This window comes from Mastigoproctus giganteus, chromosome 1 (assembly GCF_048544385.1).
Source record: "Mastigoproctus giganteus isolate SK-2022 chromosome 1, ASM4854438v1, whole genome shotgun sequence".
Lineage (NCBI taxonomy): Eukaryota > Metazoa > Arthropoda > Arachnida > Uropygi > Thelyphonidae > Mastigoproctus > Mastigoproctus giganteus.
Genome location: NC_143575.1, coordinates 90,135,221 through 90,161,555, shown reverse-complemented (window position 1 = coordinate 90,161,555; position 26,335 = coordinate 90,135,221). Strand labels below are relative to the sequence as shown.

The window sequence follows — 26,335 nt, the reverse complement described above, 5'->3', positions numbered from 1 at the left end:
ATCGACTTCTGTAATGTGACTTTTTGGTAATTCTTATACAACCTCTGTAAATGCCCCTTATACCTGTCCGAAGTGTCTCGCTATCTCCTTATTTCATCGTTATTCTATGGTACCCCACCATACCAAATTTTGTTCCGCTTCATCGCAAGCTGCACGAGTTACACCACGTTTTCTACGTGTTCTGTTAATTTTGTCGCTAGAACGGGTGCAAGAATATTTGCTGATGTTATAGGCGCCTCCGTAGCCAGGTGAGAAGGAGCAGCAGTGTGTAGCACACGCTTCTTGATTAGACCGGGGTTCGAGCCCGTCACCACCAAATACGGAGGATGCGGAAAGGTCAGGGAATGACCACCGCATATCCCGGAGCAATATGGCCTTAGTTGCTAATGCTCCTAAAAGCCAAATAACAACAACAACAGCTGATGTTATCGAGACAGTGTTAAGATGGGTCGGCAAACTGCTGCCTTGAAGGGTGGGGGTGGGATGCATAGACTAATAGGTTAATAACAGCCGCAGGCAGAGGTGTAAGTGGTTCTTGCACAGTTTTCTGTAGGAACATGCAGCAGCCTGGAAAGCAACGTGTTGGATTTCAAGGTCTGCTGGAGTTTCTCGAGGAACAAGCTGCGTTAGGGTAGCTAAGAGTAATAACAGGTATATGTATACTTACATGAAAAACTTAATGCTGGGTACATGGTAAATAAAGTTGTTGAATTTGAAGTAAAAGTACGGTTAAGTTATCAAATGTGGGTAGGACTGTTGTGATTATAAGTTACCTTCCTCTCTTCCGTAAGAAGCATATAAAATCTAAGGCTGTGCATTCAGTTTATGGGTAGCTAGTGCAATATGGGTTCAGTCTGGTGTGACATAACCAGTAGGAAAACAAAAATGAAAGTAGGAGTGTGTTACTGGCCTGATAACTGTGATGAGTATAACGAACAACCGTACAGACATACAGGGTGGGCCAGAAAATCAGTAGGTTGTTGGATTTTAACAGCATCAGCGACTATGGCCATATTGCTCCGTGTATATCGTCTGTAAGCTGCGTGTGTTCTGAAGTCGATTTTCTGTTTGCTGGACGAAAAATCCGTTTTCGGCAGTATCAGTAGGTCTTATAATGGAGAATTTTAACTTTCCAGATACAACTTTTGGGTTGATCTCTCACACTAAAGCAAAATTTTTGTCGATTTATTGGATTGCTTCTACAGCAGCATTTTAGAAAGGCAACAAGGGATTTTTCATGCATTAAGAATCTGCAGGTAAAGAACCACTAAGTTACAGTGATCGCAGTGTATTGATGTGGTACTTAAAGATATAACTACCATCAAAGGATGGGCTTTTGTATAGGTGACTACAGTGATCTCAGACGGTTTTTTTTTTTTTTATTCTATACATTGGGACCATCAGCAAGTTCTGAATGGGAAGCATTCGGGAGTACTGGTAGAAGCTCCTAGGCTTTTTATACCAAAAATGGATGTCAGATGAATTGATGAGACTCGTGATGGGAAAAAAATGCGTGGGATGCATATAAATCTGTAGATATAAACTAGTCTGCAATCAAGTCACAAAGAAGGTTAGGGAAGCTATTCTTAAGGCAAATTATGAGATATCTTTGGCAAAGGATGTAAATGAAAAATAGCCAAGACTTTGTTTACTTAGGTAAACACTAGAAAGAAGAAGATGATTGAATACTTTATTTCCGACTTTGGAAATAAAGATAAAATAGAAATATGTAATCGATAAGATTAAATGCTTTATGCGGAAATAGGGAATATGTTAACCAGGCAATTTTGCGGGATAGTAGATCGTTCCACTGCCCCCCCCCCCCCCCCCCCCCAGCAAGCCCTTCGGAAAAAATCGAAAAGTGCTTGAAGCAGAAATATATTGTTTCCGTTTTCGCACTGTTCGATCATCTCTGTTCCGATTTTTAAACAAAGGCTTGGGGACTATATCTGTTATTCCCTCAAGTTTGTCTGGGTAACGTATTTACCATATTCTGAATATAGTGAATATCCATCCCTATGCCTTTGTTTAAAATTGAAAAAGAGATGATCAGACAGCTCGAAAAGGGAAGAAACCTTAATTTCCTGCTTCATTCACTTAAACAGTGTAGAGATACGTGCCAGCAAAGTTGTTTGGGTAAAATGTTCACTATATTCGGAGCGCCTAATATAAAGTGCTTCAGTCATAATGGAAAAGATTTCAAATGCGATTATCAAAAACGAGCTTTGACCAACACGAAGTGTTAAATGATAGCGGTAATATTGCGAAATAAAGTGAAATGCGTTGATTTTCTGACTTTTACGAATACAAATTTGGTAAATTTTTGGTGATTTCTCCCCCCCCCCCTGTCTGTAACTCGGAAATTTTTTTGGCTGGTGCAGCATAAGCCTCAGGCTTCCTTGCACAATGTGGTTAAGTAGTAGTAGTAATAATAATAGTAGTAATAAATCATACGATTTGCCGAATTTCGGGCTTTTACAGTAACATATGTAACTTGTAATAATCTCATAAAAACATAATGAAATATAATCCGATAATAAAATTATATTTTATTAGTCAAATTTTTTGTAAAAACAGTATTTGACAGCATGTTCTTTGCAGGCACATTTGAGTACGCATGGCACAATTATTAGATACTGTATTTTAAATACAGTATCTAAGATAACAGAAGAGGAGAAAAGGCAGTATGTACTGGAACTTAAGAACAAGTTTGAGCTTCTGCAGACTGCCGAGGACTAAGATATCGACGAGGAATATTACAACTTTCTGGAAGTGATAAAGCCCAAGAAACTATAGGGAAAAAGAAATCCAAAGAAGAAACACTTGTCATGATGAATCGAAGACGACAAATGAAGAGCAAGAGAAACACTGACAGGGAGAAAATTGAGTATACTGAGTTATGCAAAGCCATTAGAAAGAGACTCAGAGAGGACATAAGAAGATTTAACACAAGAAAAGTAGAACAAGCATTAAGGGAAAACAAAGGATTTAAATCAGCAGCCATGAGCAGTAACATAGAAAGACAAATGATACTGAAACTGAAGAATAGCGATGGTGTACTTATGAATAGCAGAGAAGGCATAATTTAAATATCAGAAGACTACTATAAAGAGTTATACAAGGAGCGAGGGAATGATGCCAGCAGTGGGGAAGATGGATTGCAAAGTAGCAACACATATGACATACCATATATTCTTCCTGATGAGGTAGAACATGCATTGAAGAAAATGAAGAATCAGAAAGCCCTGGGGGAAGATGAAGTTACTGCAGGGTTGTTAAAATTGGGAGGAAGAGACATAACACAAAAACTGGCAAAGCTCTTCACAAAGTGCATTAGAAAAGGTGTGACGCCTAAGCAGTGGAATAATGCAATCATAGTTTTGCTGCATAAGAAAGGAGATAAATCAGAAATTGGAAATTATAGACCAATTAGCTTGTTATCCCACATCTACAAGTTGTTCACAAGGGTCATTACTAACTGATTATAAAGAATACTTGATGAGAATCAACCGAAAGAGCAAGCTGGCTTTAGGACAGGATTCTCAACTATGGATCACCTTCACGTAATATCACAGCTAATGGAGAAAGCAAATGAATATAAAACACCATTATGCCTGATATTTGTGGATTATGAAAATGCATTTCACTCCATACAGCATAAGGCAATGTTTCGGGCATTGGAAAGACAAGACATAGATACCCGCATATTATGATTTTGAAGAAAATATATGAGAGTGCTACCTCCTTTATTAGACTATACAAAGACAGCAGGAATTTAAAATCAAGAAAGGAGTTCGACAAGGAGACAATATCTCCGAAGCTGTTTACTGCTACCCTTGAGGAAGCTTTCAGAAGGTTAGACTGGTCGCAGAAAGGAGTCAATGTGAACGGAGAGTACCTAAACCATTTACGATTTGCAGATGACATTGTGGTCATAAGCCACGATCCCAAAGAATTAGAGGGGAATCTTAATCAGTTATGCACAGTTAGTAAGGATTTTGGACTAAAGATGAATATGGTTAAAACAAAATGATGAACAAGTATGCCACAGAAAGAGAAATAATGATTGAAGGAGCAGTAATCGAAAAGGTGAAGTCATATACTTATCTAGGACAAGTTATTAGCTGTAATAATGATAAATGGCTGGAAGGCAAGAGAAGAATAAATTTTGGATGGATATCATTCAGGAAATATAGTCACATACTGAAGAGCAATATCCCAGTTTGTCTGAAACGTAAAATAATGAACCAATGTACACTCCCCACCATGACTAATGGAAGTGTAACTTGGGCACTCACCAAAAGAATGGAAGAGAAGCTGAAAACTACACAGTGAAGAATGGAACGAATTATATTGGGAATCAGACTGTTAGATAAGAAGAGAAACACATGGATTAGGCAGCAAACTCAAGTAAAGAACATCCTTATTAAAACTAAAGAACTAAAATGGTCTTGGGCAGGGCACATAGCTCGAAGACATGATGACAGATGGACTAAGAAAATAACAGAATGGTACCCAAGAGGAGCTAGAAGAAAACCTGGAAGACAAAGGCGGAGATGGATAGATGAAATTCATGAGTTTGTGGTAGTAAATGGATGGCCAGTGCTCAAAACAGAAGGAACTGGAAAGTTGCTGGAGACGCCTTCATCCTGCAGTGGATTGAAAATGGCTGGTGATGATGATGATTTAAAATTTCGGTTTTTCTTGCACTGCGGCCCCCAGAGAATAGATTTCTTGAATTCATAACACAACGGTTCTGTTGGTCGAAAAACTGCGCGAAGATGAATTTTTTTTTTTTTTTTTTTTTTTTTAAATCAATGATGGTTAATAAATTGAATAGCATTTTAGCGTACTCGTTTTTTCATGCTTTAGTTATATTCTATGAAATCAGGGGGGGGGGGGCCTCCCAGGTTTTGCTGGAAGGAATGAGAATTCCCAGGTTTCAGTTAAGCTTAAATCATAATGTAGCAGCACAAAAATTCAACGCTTGATCATAATAGAAGGGGTTGAGCCCCTAGTTGATTGCTTTGTGTATAATATATATGTTTTAGGAGTTAGTTCCGCAGTTATTACTAAATTTATAACTTGAAACTTTAGAATATTTTTAAGCAGTAATATTAATCAATTGAGTAGTTTGATGGCTTTTATAATTTAGCGAGAAGAAAATATGATTAATTAAAACAGTATTCAAATAGATTCATAATTTTATTTTTTGGTTCTGATACAATTAACATTAATTAGTATCAATTCATATTTATAATATATTTATTATGCACAATAAATATGGATATTTATTTATTATTTAAAATTTTTCATAATTTGTTCCTTTTGTGTTTCTGAAGTTTGAATAGGTAAGAGAGTTTCGAAAATAATTGACAACGAAATATATCATCTGATGGTTTTGGATATTTAGTTTAGAAAAATAGCTTTACTAGCTGGATATTATGCGGAAAACAAGCATGTCTGGTCGGAGGGAGATGGAGGAAATTACTTTTTTTTTTTTTTTTTTTGCTTTGGCCCATAATTTGAATACATAATATTACCTATTAAACCTATTGCTTAATACCTATTATTACACTGCACATTACTCTAGAATACTTAATTCATCGGCTTGTATTTTCCACACATAAGAGTAGACAAAAATTAAAAATTAATTATTAATATATCTGTTGCGAAAAAACTCAACTTTATTTCAAGAGAATTAAACATAACTGATAATTATCTTGGCAAACAATCTCTTCTGTTTGCTTTACTTCATGAAATAAGAAATTAAGTGTTCGGATGAAATCGAAAATGTATACACATATTTTACTTTGCATTTCATCCTTAATTTTCTTACTTCAGTCACCCTTCAGCAGATTATACAAAATTGCTCTTTAAGTGTTTAGATATTTTGTCCCAATGTCGTACTAAAGGAAGTCTACTCCTGTCATGTAGAATTTTTGCAACCTCTTTTGACCATTTCACTTTATTCGTGTTATTCTTTGCATAAAAAACTTCTTTTGAATTAAAGATATAGAGAAATAATCACAGAGAAAGGGTTTTGGTGTATGGAGTATGCGTCCTTATCCCAACGAAATAATTTGACTCTTTCCTTCGCCACGCGTGGTAACTCAATGTCGTGCCAGTAATGGGAATGTTTTTTTGTTTTGTGGTATTTTTCAACATTTATGTGCCATGTATATTGTTGATTAAACATATAAAATATAGAAAAATTATTATTATTATTATTTTTTTTGTCACATTGTATCTCTGTACATACCAATCTCCCTTTCTTTCGAAAATCCCCGCAGTCCTCCTTAATTTTATAGAGAGCATTTTAGAATAATAATAATAATTTTAAAAAAAGTTAACACTTTTGTGTTGCTGTCAAATTGGAATTTGACACCATAGGTCAAATGGCGTAAAAGGTCTTTTACACCATTATTCTCTGAAATGCACACCAACAATGAAACAGCTTCCTGGGAGAATGAGGACGAAAATGCTCTAAACATAAAATTGTCTCCAACCCCCCCCCCCCCTTTCGTGTGGGTGTTATTATACTGTCCTGCTACACAAGTTGCAGTTTTTTTTTTTTTTTTTTTTTTTTAATCTTCAGTCATCGACTGAGACTGTCAAACCGGTTGGGGCCCTTTTGGTGCCTCCGTACACTTTAATTTCTGTGATGCCGTTACATTTCTTTTCTTGGTGTGAAAACCAGCTCAGATAACGGGCTCTCTTACATGCTTTCACTTATTAAAACGTAGGCCTACCTCATAACTTCAACTTAAATTTCGCTAGTTTTGACGACAACATCAAAAATTCCTAAATAATTTAGTAAAGACATTATAAATAAAAATAACGTTTTCTTTTCTCTATATCGACAGTGTTTTTCTCTCTTCACTGCTCTTTTATCCCTTCACAGACGGGTAAAATTGGTCAGAGTGGCTATCAGGCTACTCACTTGTCGAAGTGTGACAAGCACGAAGCACGTTTTCGCTGTTCTAAATAAAATTCACGTATAGGAGTACAGTATATTATATTGTTTCCTTTTACCATCCATTGATTCGTGATAGGTCGCCTAAGTTCTTCTGGTTTTGAACCTTTTTCGGCATATCACTCGAACATCTTATTTATTTTTGCTGTGTTCCAAACATAAAAGCGGAATGGCTTTCCTCCCCTCTCAATCTGAGTTACGAGGAGCGTTCAAAAAGTCATCTGCCATGACTGAATATGCTTGATATATATATATATATATATATATATATATATATATATATATATATATATATATAAAAAACTGTAATTTTATCATACTCTCATAAATATCAGTATCTTATTTGCGCAGGTTCAGTGGAAGAACGGAAGAGATTGAAAGTAGTCAACCCAAATGTAAACATCAATGTCACAAAATTGGAGTATCGAAGTACTCAATCGGCACCATGGAAACGTTCGCGTATTTATAGTATCAGTGAAAGAGATGTCTTGTCATCATCTGTGCTTGCAGGTTTTGGTTTCGTGACCTACTGTATACTCTTACCGATTTCTTTGCAGTTGACTGTGCAACGTAATAAAAAGTATACATTGGTTCTTTTTTTTTTTTTTTTCTCTCGTTTAGTGATATTACTGTGCGAGATACGAAAAAAGTTAGTAAAAAGAGATATGACCAAACACGAAAGCACCAAGTGGGGAGGGGATAGATAGATAGATTTTTACGCCGGAATATACGGTATTCTTATGATCAGGACTCAACAATTTTTTTTCGGATCTCAGTTGATAGCTGGGAGGTGGTGGAACGGCTTATCTTGCCTAGAAATCGGAGTGTCACCAAAGATAAGCATAGGAGCTGAAGAATCCTTTTTGCGAGATATAAGACAGGACTGGGTTTTAGAATAATTGAAATCAACTAAGTTGTCTTTGCTCCACTGGAGAATTACCTAGAGGTCGGCATTTAAGGAATTGGTAGTGGATATTCGAGAAGCTGGGCAAGGTTTTTCAAACTGGAAAGTGGAATGCAATGTGCTATCGTCGGCAAAACTATCGATCAGATTTTCGGTCAATGGAGAAGGTCATTAATATACAAGAGGAAAAGAGTGGGGGAAAGAACTGACACCAGCATTAGTGGAGAAGTTAGAAATCAGAGAGCCATCTACCATCACCCTCAGTGATCGGTCAGAGAGAAAACTGGATAACCAATTATCAAGTTTTCTCTATGGTTTGCCAACTGCGTTTCCAGTTTGCTAACTGGAAAAGCAGTTGGCAAACCATAAGATGGACGCTTGTTTGGAAGACCGTTATGCCAAGCACGATCGAAAGCCTTTGAGTTGTCTAGAGCAACTGCCGAACTTTTCCATTGAATTTGCCCATAAATGGGTAACATAAGCCAGAATATCACCAGTGAATCGACACTGACGGAATCCATACTGCGATCGTTGATCAGACGGAACGATTTTAGGTAGTTTAAGAGTTGGCGATTAAGAAAGTGAAAAAAGGCGGCAAAGAACAGGAGCAAGTTCAGGAGCACAGGTTTTGGGAACAAGTAGAGAAATACCATCAGGATCTGGAGCTTTCTTAGCATCAACATTCGTCGTCAAAATCCTTCTGACATCCTTTTGACGGAAGACCACAGGAGGCATTGAATGGAGCATGTTGGGAATGGTGGGAGGTGTTTTACCAAGATCATAAATACATGAGTTGGAAGAAAAATGGGATGCTTTCAGGTCAGCTTTGTCCTTAGGTGAAGTAATAATAAAACCATCTGGTTTTGACAGAGGTGGGAGCAGAGATGGGCAAAAGTTGCGGCCAATAGCTTTGGAAAGAGACCAGAATTCTCAGCTACCATTAGGGCAAGAAGCAAGTTTTCTACTATTAGCCAGTTCAAAATCTAGTTTGGACTGATTAATAACTGCTTTATAATTGTTGCGAGCTTTGGTGTAGGCAGAAAATGAAACTGAAGAATTGGAAACATGTGAATTATGATATGCAACATTATTCTCTTGAACGGCCTTAGCACATTTATTGGAAAACCAAGGTTTAGAAAAAGGACGAGATTTTAAAGTGGAGTGTGGAATAAAGGATTTCATTCCTACAAGAATAATATCAGAAAATCGTGCAAGCAGACGAAGCTCCATAAGATGAACAACCTTCGAATATTTATTTTTCCTGATCAGTTAAAAAGGACAAAGATTGCTGTATCGACGAATGAGAAAATAATTACGAAATGTTCTCCAGGCAACAGTAATTTTCGTGCTATTTTAACGCAAGTCCGAATGATTGAATGTCTCATACTTCGCGACCTTCTTTCTACCAATAAGATTAGTTCCGTATATAATGCTGTCAATATTTTAATGTCCTTCTTAAGACTCCGTCATATTGTAGTTTCGTTAAAAGTCATGTTTCTTGCAATATCGACCACAGCTGACAGTTCATTTTACCAACGTTAGATCAGTGATTTCTGTGGATCCACCGTGGGTCGGGTAGATTTTCTAAGGGTCGTGAAAACACGAGGATGACTGCCCACTCTTATTTCTTTAATAAACGTATTTTGTATTTGCATATAAATGGACCCTTTTTTTTTATATTACGCAAGATGCGAAAAATGAGTTTAAAATGTGGGTGACGTCAACTGACATGGTGAATATATGATTAAGCATGAATTTAAGGAGAGGAAAAAAAAAAAAAAAAAAAAAAAACAGACTGCCGCGGCGCAATTTGTTTTTCTTCTTCTTGTAGTTAGCCGATGTCTGCACGGTTGCATCGTCACCGTCCTTCACACTCTGGGTGGAAAGGGCCCGTCAATTACACGAAGGGCTTTTATGGCCTATAGCAGTGGTTCCCAAACTGGGGTCCGCGAAACGAACCTCTGGAACTGGTCAAATTATTTGTTCTATGTATAACAAATTGATTATAAATAAAGTTATTGTATATTTATGTAAAAATAAGAATAGAGTTGGGTTGTTTTTACATAAAACTTTTGAATTTTCTTTTCAGGAAATCCAGTGTTCATATATATATACACACACAGAAACATATGAATATACAGTATATATAGGGGGTCCCGAACTCTTCTTTTTTGAAGGGGTCCATAAATCTCAGTAGTTGGGAACCACTGGCCTATAGTGAGGAAAGCGTGACGCGTGTTTTCACTTGTCAATCGCAAGTGTGCAGAAGCACACGCGTTTGAGTGAAATGTAGTTCAAGTTCATTTGATTGCTAAATACGTTTAACTATTGTATTCATTGTAAACTTGTCTGGTCGTATTGGAGTATAAACGAGAACAGAATAGAACCATCAAAATGTTCATAGTAAAGCAAAAGTATACTAGACAAATACCAGCAGGTGTGCCACAAGGAGTCGTCCTGTCTGAATTCTTTTCACAGCTATCATCTACCCGCTAACACACAATAGAACAGATTTGATATCATATGCGAATGATTTAAAGATCTTAACAAAAATAAATTCGACCGATGAAGCAAAAGACACCACAATAACCATCAACAAGACCTTATCAGAAGTACAGCAGTGCCTCACGAAATTTGACCTGCAAGTTAACCCTGAGAAATCTGCCATCATGGTATTCCCACTTAAACCCACACCAACCATAATTCAGCCTGCAATTGACGGAGTCCTGATCCCCTGCGTTGAAAAGCAGAGAGATCTGGCTGTGATCTTCGACAGAAAATTAAGATTCCATCATCATATAGAAGACCTTTGTGCTAAATTCAACAGGAAATGGTGGGTTGCCAAGCAGCACTTGCTACACATTCAGAACACAAACCTGATAAAAATGTATACAGGACGAAATTTTTCGGAGGTGTACTGTATGGAGTAGAGTTGTGGGGCTCGGCTGCAAACACCACAATTAAACCATTAAAAGCCACTGAATACTGGCTCCTGAAGTGGGCAACCTGGAAGTGTCCTCTCCCACCACAGCAGCACACAACACCGACGGCCAACGCACTGAAGTTAACCAAGTTTTCAGCATTAATGCACGAGAGAAGACTCATCTTCACCGTAAAAATGATCGCACGGAGAGTATCAGCGACCAACATTTGTGAGACCGTGTGCTGGCGGATCCCCCAACCAGCTCTCCGCTCCACTCCCAAGCTTCTTGTGCTTCCTTTGAGGCTTCAGTTTAAAGATCGGTTACTCCCTTATCAGAAGCTCCATCTAGTTCAATCCCTGGATGCTGACTTGTTTAAAAGCATAGATGATAAAAAGTATAGACGGCTCATCCTAGATCTGCACGTGGTCTCCACAACTACCAGCTGATTTCAGATAGTTACAGCTGGGCAAGAATCTCACAGAAAACCGGACTCATTGAACTATCTTTTGTTATCACAATTTGTATTATTTTAGTTTATTTGTATTATTTATTTTGTATAATTTAATGTTTAATTCTTCCGGCTAGGTTATCTCTGTCCCTTGTTAACCCCTGGCATGGTGCCGTGAAGGGTATTGTAGAGTCGTAGTAACTGCGTGTACCGGTGAACTTTACTATCACGATCTTATTTATTTATTAACATATATACCTCAGGGGCTCACATTTGGTGAGTATGGGCTTGGCACACCCAGAATCCTGAGCTGGATATCATCATTCTTCTCTTTCTTGGTGATTCCCTTCTACTTCTCTCTCTCTCTCTCTCTCTCTCTCACTCTCAGGGTAATTCAGATTTTTGTTTTTTTTTTTTTTGAATGGCGCAGCATAAGCCTCAGGCTTCCTTGCACCGTATAGCCAATAATAATAATATTTTTCGAAGGATGGGTGAATCTGTGGTGTAGTAGTGAACAGAATGATCTTTAAACTCTTGAAACGAAGCTTTGCTGCGGAAGTGATAGATTGCACTGATTTAATTATTTGCATGCTCATCGGCCTCTGCAATGGTAAAATACGCCGAAGTTGTTGTTTGTTTATTTGGTTTTTAGGAGCATTAGCAACTAAGGCCATATTGCTCCGGGATGTGCGGTGGTCATTCCCTGACCTTTCCGCATCCTCCGTATTTGGTGGTGACGGGCTCGAACCCCGGTCTAATCCAGAAGCGTGTGCTACGCACTGCTGCTCCTTCCCACCTGGCTGCGGAGGCGCCTGCCGAAGTTGTGAAAATCCGAAATAGTTTGAAAGGCAAATTGTGCCGATAGTGCAACAACAATGTTAACTCAATAAACAAACGTACCTTATTCCGTCTAAATTATTTCTTCCTTGCACACTACCTTTAAGTTACTTAATTGGGAGGAAAAAAAAAAAAAAAAAAAAAAAAACATTTGTTTAGTCTTGATTTGAACAGCATAATTGTGTCTTTACGCAGTTCCAAGAATTCATTACGGCCAGTTTTATGGCTAACATTCTGCAAACAGTTTTGAATATCATTGCTGTTTTTTGGAATGTTGGACGATTTTATTTTTCCGTCGGCCAGTATACACTACTACTGAGAGTTATGGACACTCCATCTGATTGGATGATGTTGTTTGACCACGAAATGCAAATGCTGTACACTATGTGAATTGCAATTTCAGCGCCTTGAAGTAACAGGAATATAGAGAGGATATTGATTTGAAATTATGATGAAATTGTTTTGGGAATTCATTATGAAACGTCACCAATGGGGTATGTCAGATTTATCAGAAATTGATCCTTCTAGGCATTCCAATAGTTAAATAAGAAAACTGCCGAGAAGGGAGTGGGACACCCCTCAAGCAAGTCTTTGTGAATTATGCATATTCTTCTGTGGGTTGCTAAGAATAATTGCTTGGCTACAGGAGTGAGAAAGAAGTTAGTTATTTGGCCGCTTTTGATTATTGTATAAAAATATATGTCGGAATTTTGTGGATTATAAACAGAAAATGAGTGCAGTGGTGAGGAGTATGGGGGAGAGAATATACTATATTCACATGGTCTGGTGAATACTATGTGCACTAACCTTGACGGCGGAAGTTCAGTGACCTCCCTTCGAAGAAACTGTTCTGCAGTGGTGTTGGTGCGAAAGAAATTTCTGGATGATAGGAAAGTAATGACTAATGCAAAAGCGTGTACTAATAAAGCATATAAAATCTTGTTCTTACTTGTAATACTGTACGCATCATACGCGTATGCTGCGGGTAGACTATGCTAAAAACTGCAAGTCTTGGTTTTCGAAAACTCTTATTTTTTTTTTAAACATTTGTTAAATAAAATATAAGAACAATAGGCTTTCATATATTTGTATGGCCTGACGTAGCCGAGTAGACACGCGTTGAGTTGACATTAGTTCCAAATCCACGCGATCGCAAGGTACGGTTAATGGAAGTATTTTTGCCAAATGATTATTTGTAAGCTCCTGTGATTTAAGAGTGTGTTTGATAGTTCCCTGATATTATAGCAGAACAAGTCTAGATTTCCTCCATCCTCTCCTCTACTCTGCAGTAAAGGGGATGGAAGAATTGAGGACGAAACTCGATAAGATGCCCAGTTCTTAGAGGTTGGTTGAATCTTATCGGGTTAGCTTTGTTTTTCCCTTAAAGCGCATAATTGAACAAGAAAAGAAAAGCTTACATATGCAGTATACAAAATCATGGTTAACTGGAAAATCGGACAACGGACGCGAATCGGGTTAAGGAAGCGAAGCTAAGACAATTCAAACTTATAGCAGAATGCTCCGCTCTAACAGCGGAGTATTTTGCTATAAGTTTGAACTGCCTCCATAGCTGAGTGGTCAGGAGCGGGTGTGCAGTAGCACACGCTGTTTGAGTAGGCCGGGCTTCAAGCCCCTGACTGCTAAATACCGTTGATCTGCCAACGGGCACTGGACCAGCGTGGCAGATTATGGTCCATTCCCTCAACATGAATCGTTGAGGAGGCCTCCATCCTGCAGTTGATTGATAATGGCAGCATTTTAACTTTTTTTTTTTTTTTTTTAACTTCACTGTTTTCTTACAAGTGCCCGCTAAGAGCCAAAGCAACTAAGACTACGAGAGATGTCGGTAGTGGCATGTATTTTCTTCGGCCGGCTCACCAGTTTGCTGGAAGAAAAACTCGAGTTTCTGGTATATAAGACCATACAATTCTTGCCCGAGCCAACTAACCCTATACATGACAAAGACAGCTAAAAGAAGTTCCCTCATTGAGGTGGGATTAAATTTCTTCATTTATAGTTCTGGCAGTCATTGTGTTAATGAACTCCAATATTGCAAGTTGGCCTCCGTGAGTAGTTGCGTTCTGATCTTGTATGGGAATAAGTAAAGGTTGAATTTATATATATAAAACGCAAAAATAAAGATCTGCCTTGAGTATTCGTTAAAAATTGGTGTGTTTTGCACCCAATTCTTGAGATGCTATTTTTGAGCTTCTTTCAAATGTTTCTTTCACTGCGCGATTCTTCGTAGTATTTTTTATTTTATTATTATTATTTTTTTTTATTTTTTATTTTTTTTTTTTTGCTTTTGATGGGTCTGCCATGTTTTAAAGGAATCGTCTAGAACTCGCATTCGCAAATATATTCGAGTTTAAGGATTGTGGATCAATCTCCCCAGTCTTTACATTAAACTTTCTCTGAAAAGCTGTCTTGACAGTTTCAAGGCTTTCAGCTGAAGATATACAGTATATACTCATCGATCATTAAAATACGATGTTCCAGCTGTACAACGCCATATTGTGGTCGTTACGCCATCTCGGAAAAAAAAAAAAAAAATTGATATAATACACGTATTAAGTTATGAGTGGTATAATTTTTATTAGCAGCATATTTTCATTAAATTCTACTCTTTCATTACACAGAGAATTTGATACGACTGTCAGATTTCTTTCGTATCCCTTCCAACTTTTTTTTTTTTTTGTAAAAATATTCCCGAGTTTTAACGAATTCCGGATTGTTAAGTGCTGGGTTTCACAGAATTTTTTGTATATTTATTTAGTGAGAGAAGAATTGGGTTTTTTTTTTTTTTTTTTTGAACAGATTCTATCAAAGCAACAACAAAAGCAGAAGTAAAAATGAAAATCAACGAACTGATAAATTGCCGAATCCTTAATATTTAATGGTGAACATTTAAAAAAAAAAAGTTTTGTATTATCTTATATTGATACTGATTCTCAGTCTGCTTAATTTGAAAAAAACTGAGTTATATCGAATTGAGGGGTACCTCTTTCTTCAGCTGTTAAATTTCGTTAATTTCTGATAACATTGCAATCTCGGGACTGGATCATTGCCGGTTTACACGAACACGGACATTGTACAATATATAAATATGTATTGAAATGTAAGTAAAAATATACATATTTTATTTCACACACAGCTGTAACTCTAATTTTAATGAACTAGAGAAGTATAATGTACGTACAAGTAAAAAAACAAAACAAAACAACAAAAAAAAAAAACATTATATATACCAAACTTTTGTATTCTGTATAAATTTAAGTTACATGATATGCAATTGGAATATTATTATCGTGATGATTTGTGTTAAGAATAATTATTAATTTAATTATTTAGCGCACAGACCTCATGCTGAGAGAGAGTTCTCTAGCTGTTAGTACCATTCAACGCCCTCTGACCACCCTCTCTCATCACCGTTCACGTTACATTTTACGTGTTGCGTCAGTATTATTCGTGTCAATATGTCGCATAAAAACTGACTTTAATAAAATCTTCGTGTGTGAGAACGACAATGCCCATTGATTAAAAAAAAAAAAAACTTCATTGAACAGATCGTAAAGTGATTATTAAAATAACTTGTATTTTGTGTGTGGTCATGAGAATGGAAGCAGGGGTGTAGAAGAAAAGCAAAGTGACGTGGTGGAGCGAGCAGTGGGTGAAAGTTGACCGTGTGAAAGATCTGTAAGAGCAATGGCACGTCACCTATGCCTCTAGGAGTGTAGGTTTTTGCTCATGAAATTCTACACCGTATATGCTTACTTCTTTATCTACATTTTACGATGCATAATAAAATGTTACAATGAATACCTAAAAACGAAGGGCGGAAATAATTGAATTAAAAGCAGTGTAATTCTGAATGTAGAATTTATTGTAATACACTATTGCGAAAGATAGCTAAAGAAAACAAACGGGGGATAGACTTATAAGGTGAATATATGATTAATTAAGCTGAAATTTACAGTAATAAATTTTTGGTTGTGAATAAGCTTAGGTTGGGAGAGATTTGCAGTTTGATCGACTTCTCTGGCTGGAGGAATTGTTCACTGTATTTGTCATTTTTAGAAAATTCGAAGACGGAAATATCATATCAATGTTTCTTGCGACGACCGACTAACTGGTTAAAACAAATTTATTAAAATTTGTTTAATTAACAGTTTAAAATTTGTTAAACTGGTTAAAACAAATTTATTAAAATTTGTTTTAACCAGTTAGTTGATCATGCCCAGATGACTTGTGCTATTGTAGCCATTAATATATACTGAAGTACACCATTAACAGACTAGCTGATGAAGAGGCACTTCGCTTCGAAAGCTACTATGTATTTTAACGCTTTTATTATATATATATTTAACTCTTTTATCTTATTGTATTTTAACGCTTTTATCTTATGTTATTTCTGTTTTATCTTATGTATATATATATATATATATATATATATATTTTTTTTAATACATTTGTTTTAACCTGTTAGTCGGTCGTCGGCGCAAGAAACTTTGATGATATAATGCAGCCCGACGCACAAGGCCTGTTTTCTAATGAAGACGGAAATGTTTCGAAACCTTTAAGAGATATCTATGGGAACTAGAGTTTTTTTTTTTTTTTTTTTTAAATACCTCTGTACAAAGGTAATTACAGTTAAAATTGCGTTTTTGGGTGTTGTAACTTTCTTTTTAGATGGAGTACAACTAGTACTGTGTAGCTTTGATATGTGCTGAGGTGCAACTTAGTGGTTGTAATAATAAGACGAATAATAAGCAAGTTTTTTACGTGATGAAGGGGTTGCCGAAGAGGCGGCTTCCGTATTGAATACGGAGTTTTCTTGATTGGCTCGATACGGATACCTGTGTAAATATGGGTAATGATATGCATAATTTTCCTTGGAGAACGGTGGTTTTTATTTGAATTGCAAATCAGTACCGAGCAACTTGTGATTTTCTTCACGTTATTAGACTGATGCATTTTGTAGCACACTTAGTTTGTTACAAAATGCATCAATCCTTGAACAAGTCGTTACTTGGTACACAGAAGTGTTTAGTCAATCCATGTGAAAAAGTAATTATTTTAAAATGAAATGGATATCGATAAAATTTAAATGTGCGGTGTTTTACAGTATAAAAAAATTATAAACACGATTCTCCGTGTTTATTATTTTTTATAATTCTTTTTTGAAATAAGAGAGGACTAGTTCCTCCTATGAGTAACTCCTCATCCTACGTTCTTTTGGTTGAAAAGAGACAGAATTACCTGACCAGATTTGAAAATGAACTCCTCTAACACTAGGAAATGTAGGACAGTGTCATGTTTTTCTCAACCTAGAAAGAGTCGTGAAAGTTGAGTAACAGTATAAACAATAAAATTAAGGGACAACACCCTCTTCTTTATTTATCCTTGAGGAGCACAGTATCTGCCTGGTTATCTTTATTGTTCTCCACTACGAGGAATGAAAACGAGTTTTTTCCCATTCTTGTTAACTTGCCTTACAAATAAGACAAACGTTTCACGGCAGTTTATTTCTGCAGTCTTCTCAGTAAATACGAACAGATATTAAGAACAGGCGATTTTTGTAATCTTGGAAGGCGATACACGCGCATTTATACCTAGCGTATAAATGTGTATGGATTATGAAAGCAGGACGCATGTGAATTTCACATTTTGACGTTTTGTATTCCTGTCAGTGCTCTACTGTACAGTAATACACTCGTTTCAGTTGACTGTTTGTTCCGTATAGACGCTAAACACTGCCAATGTTCTTGTTAAATAACTAGTTAAAAAAAAAAAAAAAAATTATATTTCAGTATGGTCCCATAATGACAGAGGAGTTTACAATTAGTCATTTTGACAGAATATAATTATCTGTGCCTAGCAGTCACGTGGGCTCTAACCCCTTTGTCATCGTGCAACCAGATTATTTTATTTATATATCTGTATGTACATAAAACAGTATAATTTATACATTCTAAATATGATGTTGCGCACATCAGATTTTTGGAGTGGTGGGGGGGGGAAATCGTTTTTATTTTATTATTATTTTTTTTTTTTTGGTGATATATCAAAGTAATAGTAGAGGCATGTGATGCAAGAAAGCAAGCAATTGAGCTTATGTAGCAACAGCTGGGGTGGGGAAACAATTTCACACATCTGTTTCCTCTAAAACTTTGTCCAGTTCCTCCTTGAATTTACTTAAGCTATCAACTTTCACAATGACAGAAGGAAGTTTGTTCCAGCGATCAATTACCCACTGGCTAAAGGCAACTTTCCGCACATCTGTTCTACAACTGTCTTTCCTCAATTGGAATTTATGCCCCCTCGGGTTCATAATCTGAGCAAGAGGAAGAATCCCATCAAAGTTGAGCCTGGTTAACCCATTCAAGGCCTTATGCAAATAGTCTACAGGTGCTACAATTTGCAGAAATTAAGCCTTTCTTGGTAAGAGGACCCCATCGTTCCCTTCACCAATAGTGTTGCCCTTCTCTGTACTTGCTCGGGCAACTCTACATCTTTCCCAAAATGAGGCCTTCGGACCTGTAAGTAGTACTCAGGTGTGGCCTGACCATTGCCTTATACAAAGGGATAATCCTCTCCTTTTTCCTACTAGCAAAATTCCTGTATTTCATTGACAATACTCCATGACCTGCTCTGGTTGCCTGTCTGCACTGCTCAGAAAACTTCATATCTGACTGCACAATTACTCTCAGGTCTTTTTTCATTTTCTACCACTCTAAGTGTAGTACCACACAGTTATTACCTTCATCAATATCATTGATAAATATAGAAAACAACAGTGGGCCGAACGCCGGGGGACTCCACTAATAACATTAGTCCACAAAAATCGGCATCTTTTGATTACCACTCTGTCTTCTCCCACTCAACCACCCTTCTATCCATTGTAGCAATTTGTACAGTAGTCTTCTGTGCACAACAGTATCAAAAGCTTTCTAGGTAAGCAAGTCATGTACTTTTAGGTCTAGTGGAGAGCCTTTGACATCCTGGACAGAGCATGGAAATCCCATGCTGATAAGGGATGTTCATTGATGTTAACAAATTGGAGAAGGTTCTCAGCAAGAATGTAGCTAGACTACTGTTCTAAAGTGCAGGTGGCTGGCCCTTGAAGAAAAAAATTTCAAAGTGGAAAATGGGTGGGCTGTTTGCCCACCCATTTTCCCTCATTTGCCCTCCACCTATGAGGAGGCATCCTCATAGAAATAGAAGGATGGGAGTTTATAATATAGTTACAATGTAGAGAGTCATACTTCAGAATTTCACCTGGGACAGAAGTGTAGGGCCATCAAGAGGTTGCTCCAGGATGACCTGGACATGTATTGTAGCAGAAGTAGGGCATCTACAGAGCAACAGGAAAATGAAAAGGTGTCCTATACCTGTAGCTCCAATGAAGAGTCTCTGGACATGGAAAGGGAGGAAATTCCATGCCAAACAGGTAGGATCAAGGAAGGGTACTCAGCAAGGCCATCAGCCCTGGAAGATACCACTCTTGGAGAAGAGTGGTATCTTCATCCCAAGAGAGAGTGATGGATGTTCTTAAGGCAAGAAAATCCCCTGCTGTCAGAGAGATGATTGGAGGTGTAAGTAGTTATCCCACCCTTTGGAAGGAACAGAGCAAACAAGTTGCATTTACTTAGGAGTTCAGAGATTTCGCCGTGAAAGGAATCCTGGATGAACCATGTATGCAAGTCTGTGGAAGAAGGCTAAATAGTTATATTACTAAATCATCATACCCCTAGAGTTGGGTTTGTATTTGATCCTGTGTGGGTAGGCATCTAGGAAAGGCAGTAACTATTCCCACTGCAGAAGGATCTGCAGTCAGCAATGTTTGTAGGTAAGTATGGGGGGGGGGAATACTGAAGCCTATGCATAGGCATAAGTTGGTTTGGGATGGGTTGCAAGGCTGTCAGTGCCCAAGCAAAGATTCCTCTGTTAATCCCACCCTGGGCAGAATCCTATTGTCAGTAAGTTGATCATTCCCTAAACAATAAAACATGGGTCTGTCACAAGGTTACCCTAGTGGAACAGAAAAATGCAGTGGTGTCCTGTACCTGTAGGCTAAATGGAGAGGTTCCAGATATCCTAAAGCATGGAGTGTGGGATGAACAAAGGAGAATGAAAGGAAATAAATAATCCTGTAAAAGAAAGATAACAGTTGATAGTGTATTTAAAGATGTCGAGAGTCATCTCTACATATTTAACTACTACACAATGTCATGAGGGTGCTCCTGAGTTGTTTCTCAGGAGTAACCTCTTGATGGAAGTTTTTCCTCAGAGGAAAACTTTAGAGGTGAGTCCTGTAGGTCCAGTGTATTTGATCCACTGAGAGAGGTCCCAGATGCCTGGGTTGGACAGTTTGCAAGGCTATTATGCTCAAGCAGAGATATGGAGTTGGTTTAGATTGGAAGATGGGTCTATAAGGACCCATTCTCTAATTGGAATGCCAAACGCAGATGGCTCCTAGGCCTCGTCTAATTCATTAATGCAGAAGATGGTTTGATTGATTCCAAAATCTGTTAACTTCCTATTCATGCTTCCAAGTATTGGCTTATCCCTTCATGGGGTAAACCTAGCTTTTGGTGACTGTGCCTTGCAGAGAAACACCTCAGTATGCTTACTAGAGATGAAGGATCTCAGAATGAAGCCTTTTTTATCAGTGTTGACCTGTAGTGCTTAGGTCAATCTTGATGTCATCAGTACACTAGGAATATTATACTTGGTGCAAGTGAGAGACTGGCATATTAAATATCATGGATCTGGCAAAGTCAAGTTGAGCTTCTTTTGCAAGCTGATGTATGAATGTAACTTGTTGGTGATAGTGTTATAGTCAGTGGATGGTATAGTCAAGGGAAGCAAATAGACCTACATGAGATGAATGGCAAAGAGAGAAAAATGTCAGTGATGGATTTTTCTGTATCTGCTGCTGAAGGTATTGGGTTGGTTTAGAACGTGAAGACAATATGCATCAGTGAACTCCTAGGAGGTCCTTAAGAATCAGTGCATCCAGAAACTAGAGCATGAAGTGTGTGGATTTGTATCTATGGGAAGGATGATATTTGAGCTTCCAGTTTGACAGAGTGCTTGATCCATGTAATCAGTAAGATAAGCATTAATAGCCTTATCTTACTGTTTAGTTATTCTCTCTATTACCAATGTTCCAACCACGAATAGGTGCAGCTAGCCAAAGGGAAATTTCATGCAGGCACAAACAGTAAGAAAATGCAAAGGCTGTTAATCTTGGTAACTGAAAGAGCAGGATTTATGATAATAGCAGCCAACCACTGTGGGATCATAGCTTGGATAATGTGGAAAGACATATTGATAATAGGGTATTGTATCAGTAGGTTTCCTGTAATAGTATTTGCCATATAGTGCAAGGAAGCCACAGACTTTTTCTGTACTGTCAGGAAAAAAAAAAAAACCACCAAGTAGATAAAAAAAAATACAAATTATATGCTTCCTACTCTCACAGTTAACTATCCAGTTGACCTTTGAATATATTCCAACTGTCAGCCTCAGCTACCTTTGATGACAACTTTTTCCAACAATCAATGACTCACTGGCTAAAAGAAAACTTCCTACAATCTAACTAAACCTCAACCCCTTTAATTTCAATTTCTGGCCCTTAGTTCTGGAATTCTTTATAACAGTGAGAATCAACCTTCCTTCATTTTACTACTCCCTCTCAGAGCCTTATAAACCTCGATCAGTTCACCTCCGAGGTGCCTGGTTGCCAAGGTTTTGTAGCCCACATAATTGCAGTTTCCCCCCCCCTCATACAGTCATCCTTCTGCCAATCTCACCATTCAAGTTTGCATGTCTTTGGACCCTTTCAAGAAACTCGTCTTTTTTCAGATGAAGTTTCCATACTTGGACACAATGTTCCAAATGTGGCCTTAAATTGCCTTAAACAGTAGGATTATGACCTCCCTATCTCTACAAGATAATGTTCATCCTGTAGAGATCATGGTGTCCTATTGTTAATCATCGATAGGACACTGTGGGCTTTCCTGGCTGCCTGTTTACACCGTTCAGAAAACTTCATATCTGCTTGTATTGTAACTTCCAGATTGTGACCATGTCTCATCCATGGTCACAAACCTTGCAAGGAAACTTGCTATATCTGCTTGAAAAATGATGCAAACATTCACTTGACAATTCTTGTACATTTTTGATATGCTGTTAATAACTTTGTGATCCATCATGCTGACACCTTTTTCATAGTGAGAACCTCTGTTATTATGTGGTATGTATGTTCAGATGAGATGCCCAAGATGTTGACAATGTACCGAATTGTCACAGATCATGCACACTGTCAACTTCTGGAGTGATGGATGTTGTAGGTGTTCCACAGCATGGATCATCTTCTAGGCTCTCTCTCCCTCCCTTATTTTTAAATTCTCCTATCCACTTTTTAACCATGGCATAGGAAGAGACATCTTCCAGTGTTGTCACCATATCCTCATGAATTGCCTTTAGTGTTAGTCCCTTATTTCCCAAATATTGGATGACCACTGACTGATTTTGTCCATCTTTCCTCATTCACACAACTTTGTTGACTTCAGAACCTGTAATTTAAAAAAAAATACATTATTGAAACTGCGTGAAATTTGGTAGGCTGTTATTTGAAATGCTATACTTTAAGTACAGAAATTTTTAACACTGTTCCACTACTCTTTCATACTCAGGCCACAAACTTTTCAAATGTCCCTTGTACTTTGTCACAGTAACAATGGATCTGGATGCAAAAAATAATGTTCACATCATATAATTAGATTTCAGTAAAGCCTTTAATACTCTACCATATGAAAGACTGTTCACCAAATTGGAGCAGTGTGATATTAGAGGAAAGTTACTGCTATAGATAAAGGGATGGTTGAGTGGGAGAAGATAGTGGTTATCAGTTGGCTTTGCTCTTCTTGGTGCCCCAAGGATCAGTGGTGGCTATCGTTGTTTTCAGTATTTATTAAATGATATTGATAAAAGCACATCAAGCTTAATATCCAAGTTTGCAGATGCAAAGGTTGGCATGGTGGTTAATGTGAATAATTAGGATGTGCTACTGCAATGAGATGTAGAAAAATTAAGCAGGTGGCTGTGAATTGGAAATTGAAGTTTGACATCGACAACTTCAGGGCACTGCATATGGGTAGCAGTAATCCCAGAATAACATACCAGCTGTGTAGTACCACATTCAATGTAGTGGAGAACAAAAAAAACCTGTGGGTATTTGTGCTGTCAGACATAAAAGTCTCTGAGCAGTGCAGATGGGCTACTAGAACAGCATTTTTTTGATTTTGTGAATTAATTGAATGAATTTTGCCATCAGGAGGAGTAAAGAGGTGATTATTCTGTATTATGAGGCAGTGGTTAGGCAACGTCTTGGGTACTGCATGCAGTTATGGAATCTTCATTTTTGCAAAGATTCCAATCTGTTGGAATGGGTGTAGAGAAGAGTAATGAGATCAGTGCGGAGAACAAATGGGTATTCTTTCAAAAAATTTCAGTTCTACAAATTGCAGCATCTGGAACCAAAGCACTTGTGAGGAGATTTGATTAAGCTATTTAAGTCTTTGAATTTTTGAAGAGTTGATGGCATCTTTGCCCTGTCTCAAGCAACACTTATAAGAGGGCATCAATTTAAATTGAGGATGGTTGCATGAGAAATATGTGGAAATTTGCAGAGGGCAGTTGGTGGTTTGAATAAATTTAAGAGAAATTATTAGAGGATATGGACAGGTAATGTGAAAAGGTGTTTTTTGTTTTTTTTTTTGTAATGCTGTATAAGTTTGCATCATTTGCTACTACTAATACTACTAAATTTTTTTTTTTTTTAACATATAGACTTGTCTTTATCACCTTTCACTTTGTTGAAATATCTCCAATCCATTGCCATTAGTAATTTTGATAGTGTAACTAATTGCTTAATAAATAAAATTGGTAATTGAAACAAAATTATACAAGAATTATTTATTATTTGTGTTAGTCAATAAACAAATACTCTAAGCAAAAGGATTTGCAAAAAAAAAAAAAAAAACATTTTAACAAATAGAAGTTTATTTGTGATCTGTATTTCAAAATATTTAAGAGTGAATATTCCCAGGAATGAAGAATGCAAAGAATCCTGAATTTTTTCCAGAATTGGGAATAGGATTTCCTGATTTCTAAGGACTAGTTCTGCAGTATGAAGATAAGAGTTTGCTTTGGTGAAAAAATAAATAATAAATTAACATACAAAAATTAAGTATCTGCAGAATGGCATGGTTACTAATATTTATACTGTTCTCTGGCAAGCTCCCTCAAAATTTCACAAAAGATTAGTCTGCACACACACCAGCTCATCCATCTGGTCAGCAGTTTTACATTAATTGGAGTTCTTTTTATTTTTACTGCATTATTGAGGCAGTTCCTTGGTGATAGAATCACAACACAAGATTATTGTTGTGTGAAAAGACCCAGAGGTCTTCCTCTGAAAGATTAGTTGATCTATTCTTTCTGAAAAGAATTGATCTCTGCTCTGTAAATTTAATTTTTCAGTAGATTGGCAAAGAACTTTTAAGTTCATTATCTTAGTGCAAGTAAAGTTGTACAGGGAATTTAGTTGAAGAGGTGAAAGACAGAAGAAAGTGTTGCATGGATTAGTGCAGGAAAGAAAACCCTAGAGTGAAGGAACTCAAGCGTAATTTCGAGTATAGTCAATAAAGGAAATTTTTATATTCCATTTGTAGCCAGTAATTTCTTCTTTCCTGCCCTAAATCTGCTAATTTAGCGTACAATTATGTATGATAAATTAGCAGATTCATTAGCAGTTCCTGAACTTTACTAGTAATGGCCTCTGCTGCTGGCAAGATGTCACTTATCACAACAGTATTCTACAGTATTTGATATATTTTTAACTTGATTTGTATATTTCATTTTATTTATTGTTTAAGGAAGACGATTAACATTTTGGATGTTACTTTTCAGAAAAAAGCATTGGGTTCTTCTATTTATGAGCAGGTTTATTATCACTTGGATCTCACTGAAAAGGACTATTTTGGTCTCCAGTTTACTGATGCTAATCATGTGCAGGTATACCTTTTTAAATGTTGAAGTGTAATGATAACTTGTTTTTCTGTGTAATTCTGTTTGAATATAGTAATTATCGAAACACACACACAGGTCAAAAAATTAATATGCAGCATCCTCCAATTTTTGATAACTGTTTCAATTTCTCCACCAAAGAAAAGGCTCTCAATTCAGAATTGCAGTGATCATGACCCACAAAATCACTGTAATAATTGAAGTTATTCACATTTTTAATTGGATGTGAATACTTAAGATTTAAGCCCTAAAATTAATTACTTAACTCTGGAATACACTAATCTGAAATTTATTTAACCATACAATCATTCATCCATGGGTAGAATATATACTAGTTTATTGATGTACAAATGATTTTTTTTTTGAAAAATTCTTTTGAGTATAAAAAATAATTTGGGTTTCTACTTAAATGATATTTAAACTCACTGAATCATTGCTTATTGTTAAAAACCAATGCAGTAAAAACTTGTAAGGCAGGCATCCCTGGAGACTTGATCTAGTCTGGACTGGATTGGCCAAAACCTTAGAAGCCAAGCATAAATTATTACAAATTTCACCGTACTTATCGATACTATATTAATCCTTTTGTTATAATGCTAATTAATATCTTGTGTTTGTTTATTAAGTTGGATCACTGCATTGTTGCATTTTATTTTTTATTTAAGCCTTTACAGTTGTAATTGCTTTGCATTATTTTTCTCTCTCTCTCTCTCTCTCACTTGTATATAAAAGGTGTCAGTATGAAAATACCAGTGTTCTACAGATTGCATTGGATTGAAATCTTCCTGATTTGGGCTATTCATATTGAGTACTGTTTGCTGTAGACTACAGCTTGAGCACTGCATATAAGTCTGGAAGCCTCATTTTAGGAACAATTTGGATCTATTGGAATTTGTGCAGAGAACAGCAATGACATTAGTGAGGAAAACAAAAGGATTCTCTTACCAAGAAAGGCTGCAAATTGCAGTGTCTGTAAACTAGGTGCCTGCAAGGAGATCTGATTGAGATGTTTAAGGCTTTGAATGGATTGAATAAGTTAAATACTGATGGCATCCTTCCTGTTGCTAAGTTTAAATTTAAATCGAGGAAGGATGGTCGCAGGTGCTAGATGTACAGAAATATGCTTTTAGCCAGTGGGTAGTTGATTA

The 26,335-nt window shown here is 36.9% G+C and overlaps 1 protein-coding gene across 2 annotated transcripts in view; it reads left to right on the top strand.

The window, feature by feature from the left end:
* The window catches only part of yrt (erythrocyte membrane protein band 4.1-like yurt), a 255,318-nt gene that overhangs the window by 66,977 nt on the left and 162,006 nt on the right, over positions 1-26,335 (top strand). For both annotated transcript variants that reach the window (XM_090380956.1, XM_090380954.1), the window contains exon 2: positions 25,071-25,175. In XM_090380956.1, coding sequence (XP_090237082.1) covers positions 25,071-25,175 — 105 coding nt within the window. The remainder of the gene's footprint in view (positions 1-25,070; positions 25,176-26,335) is intronic.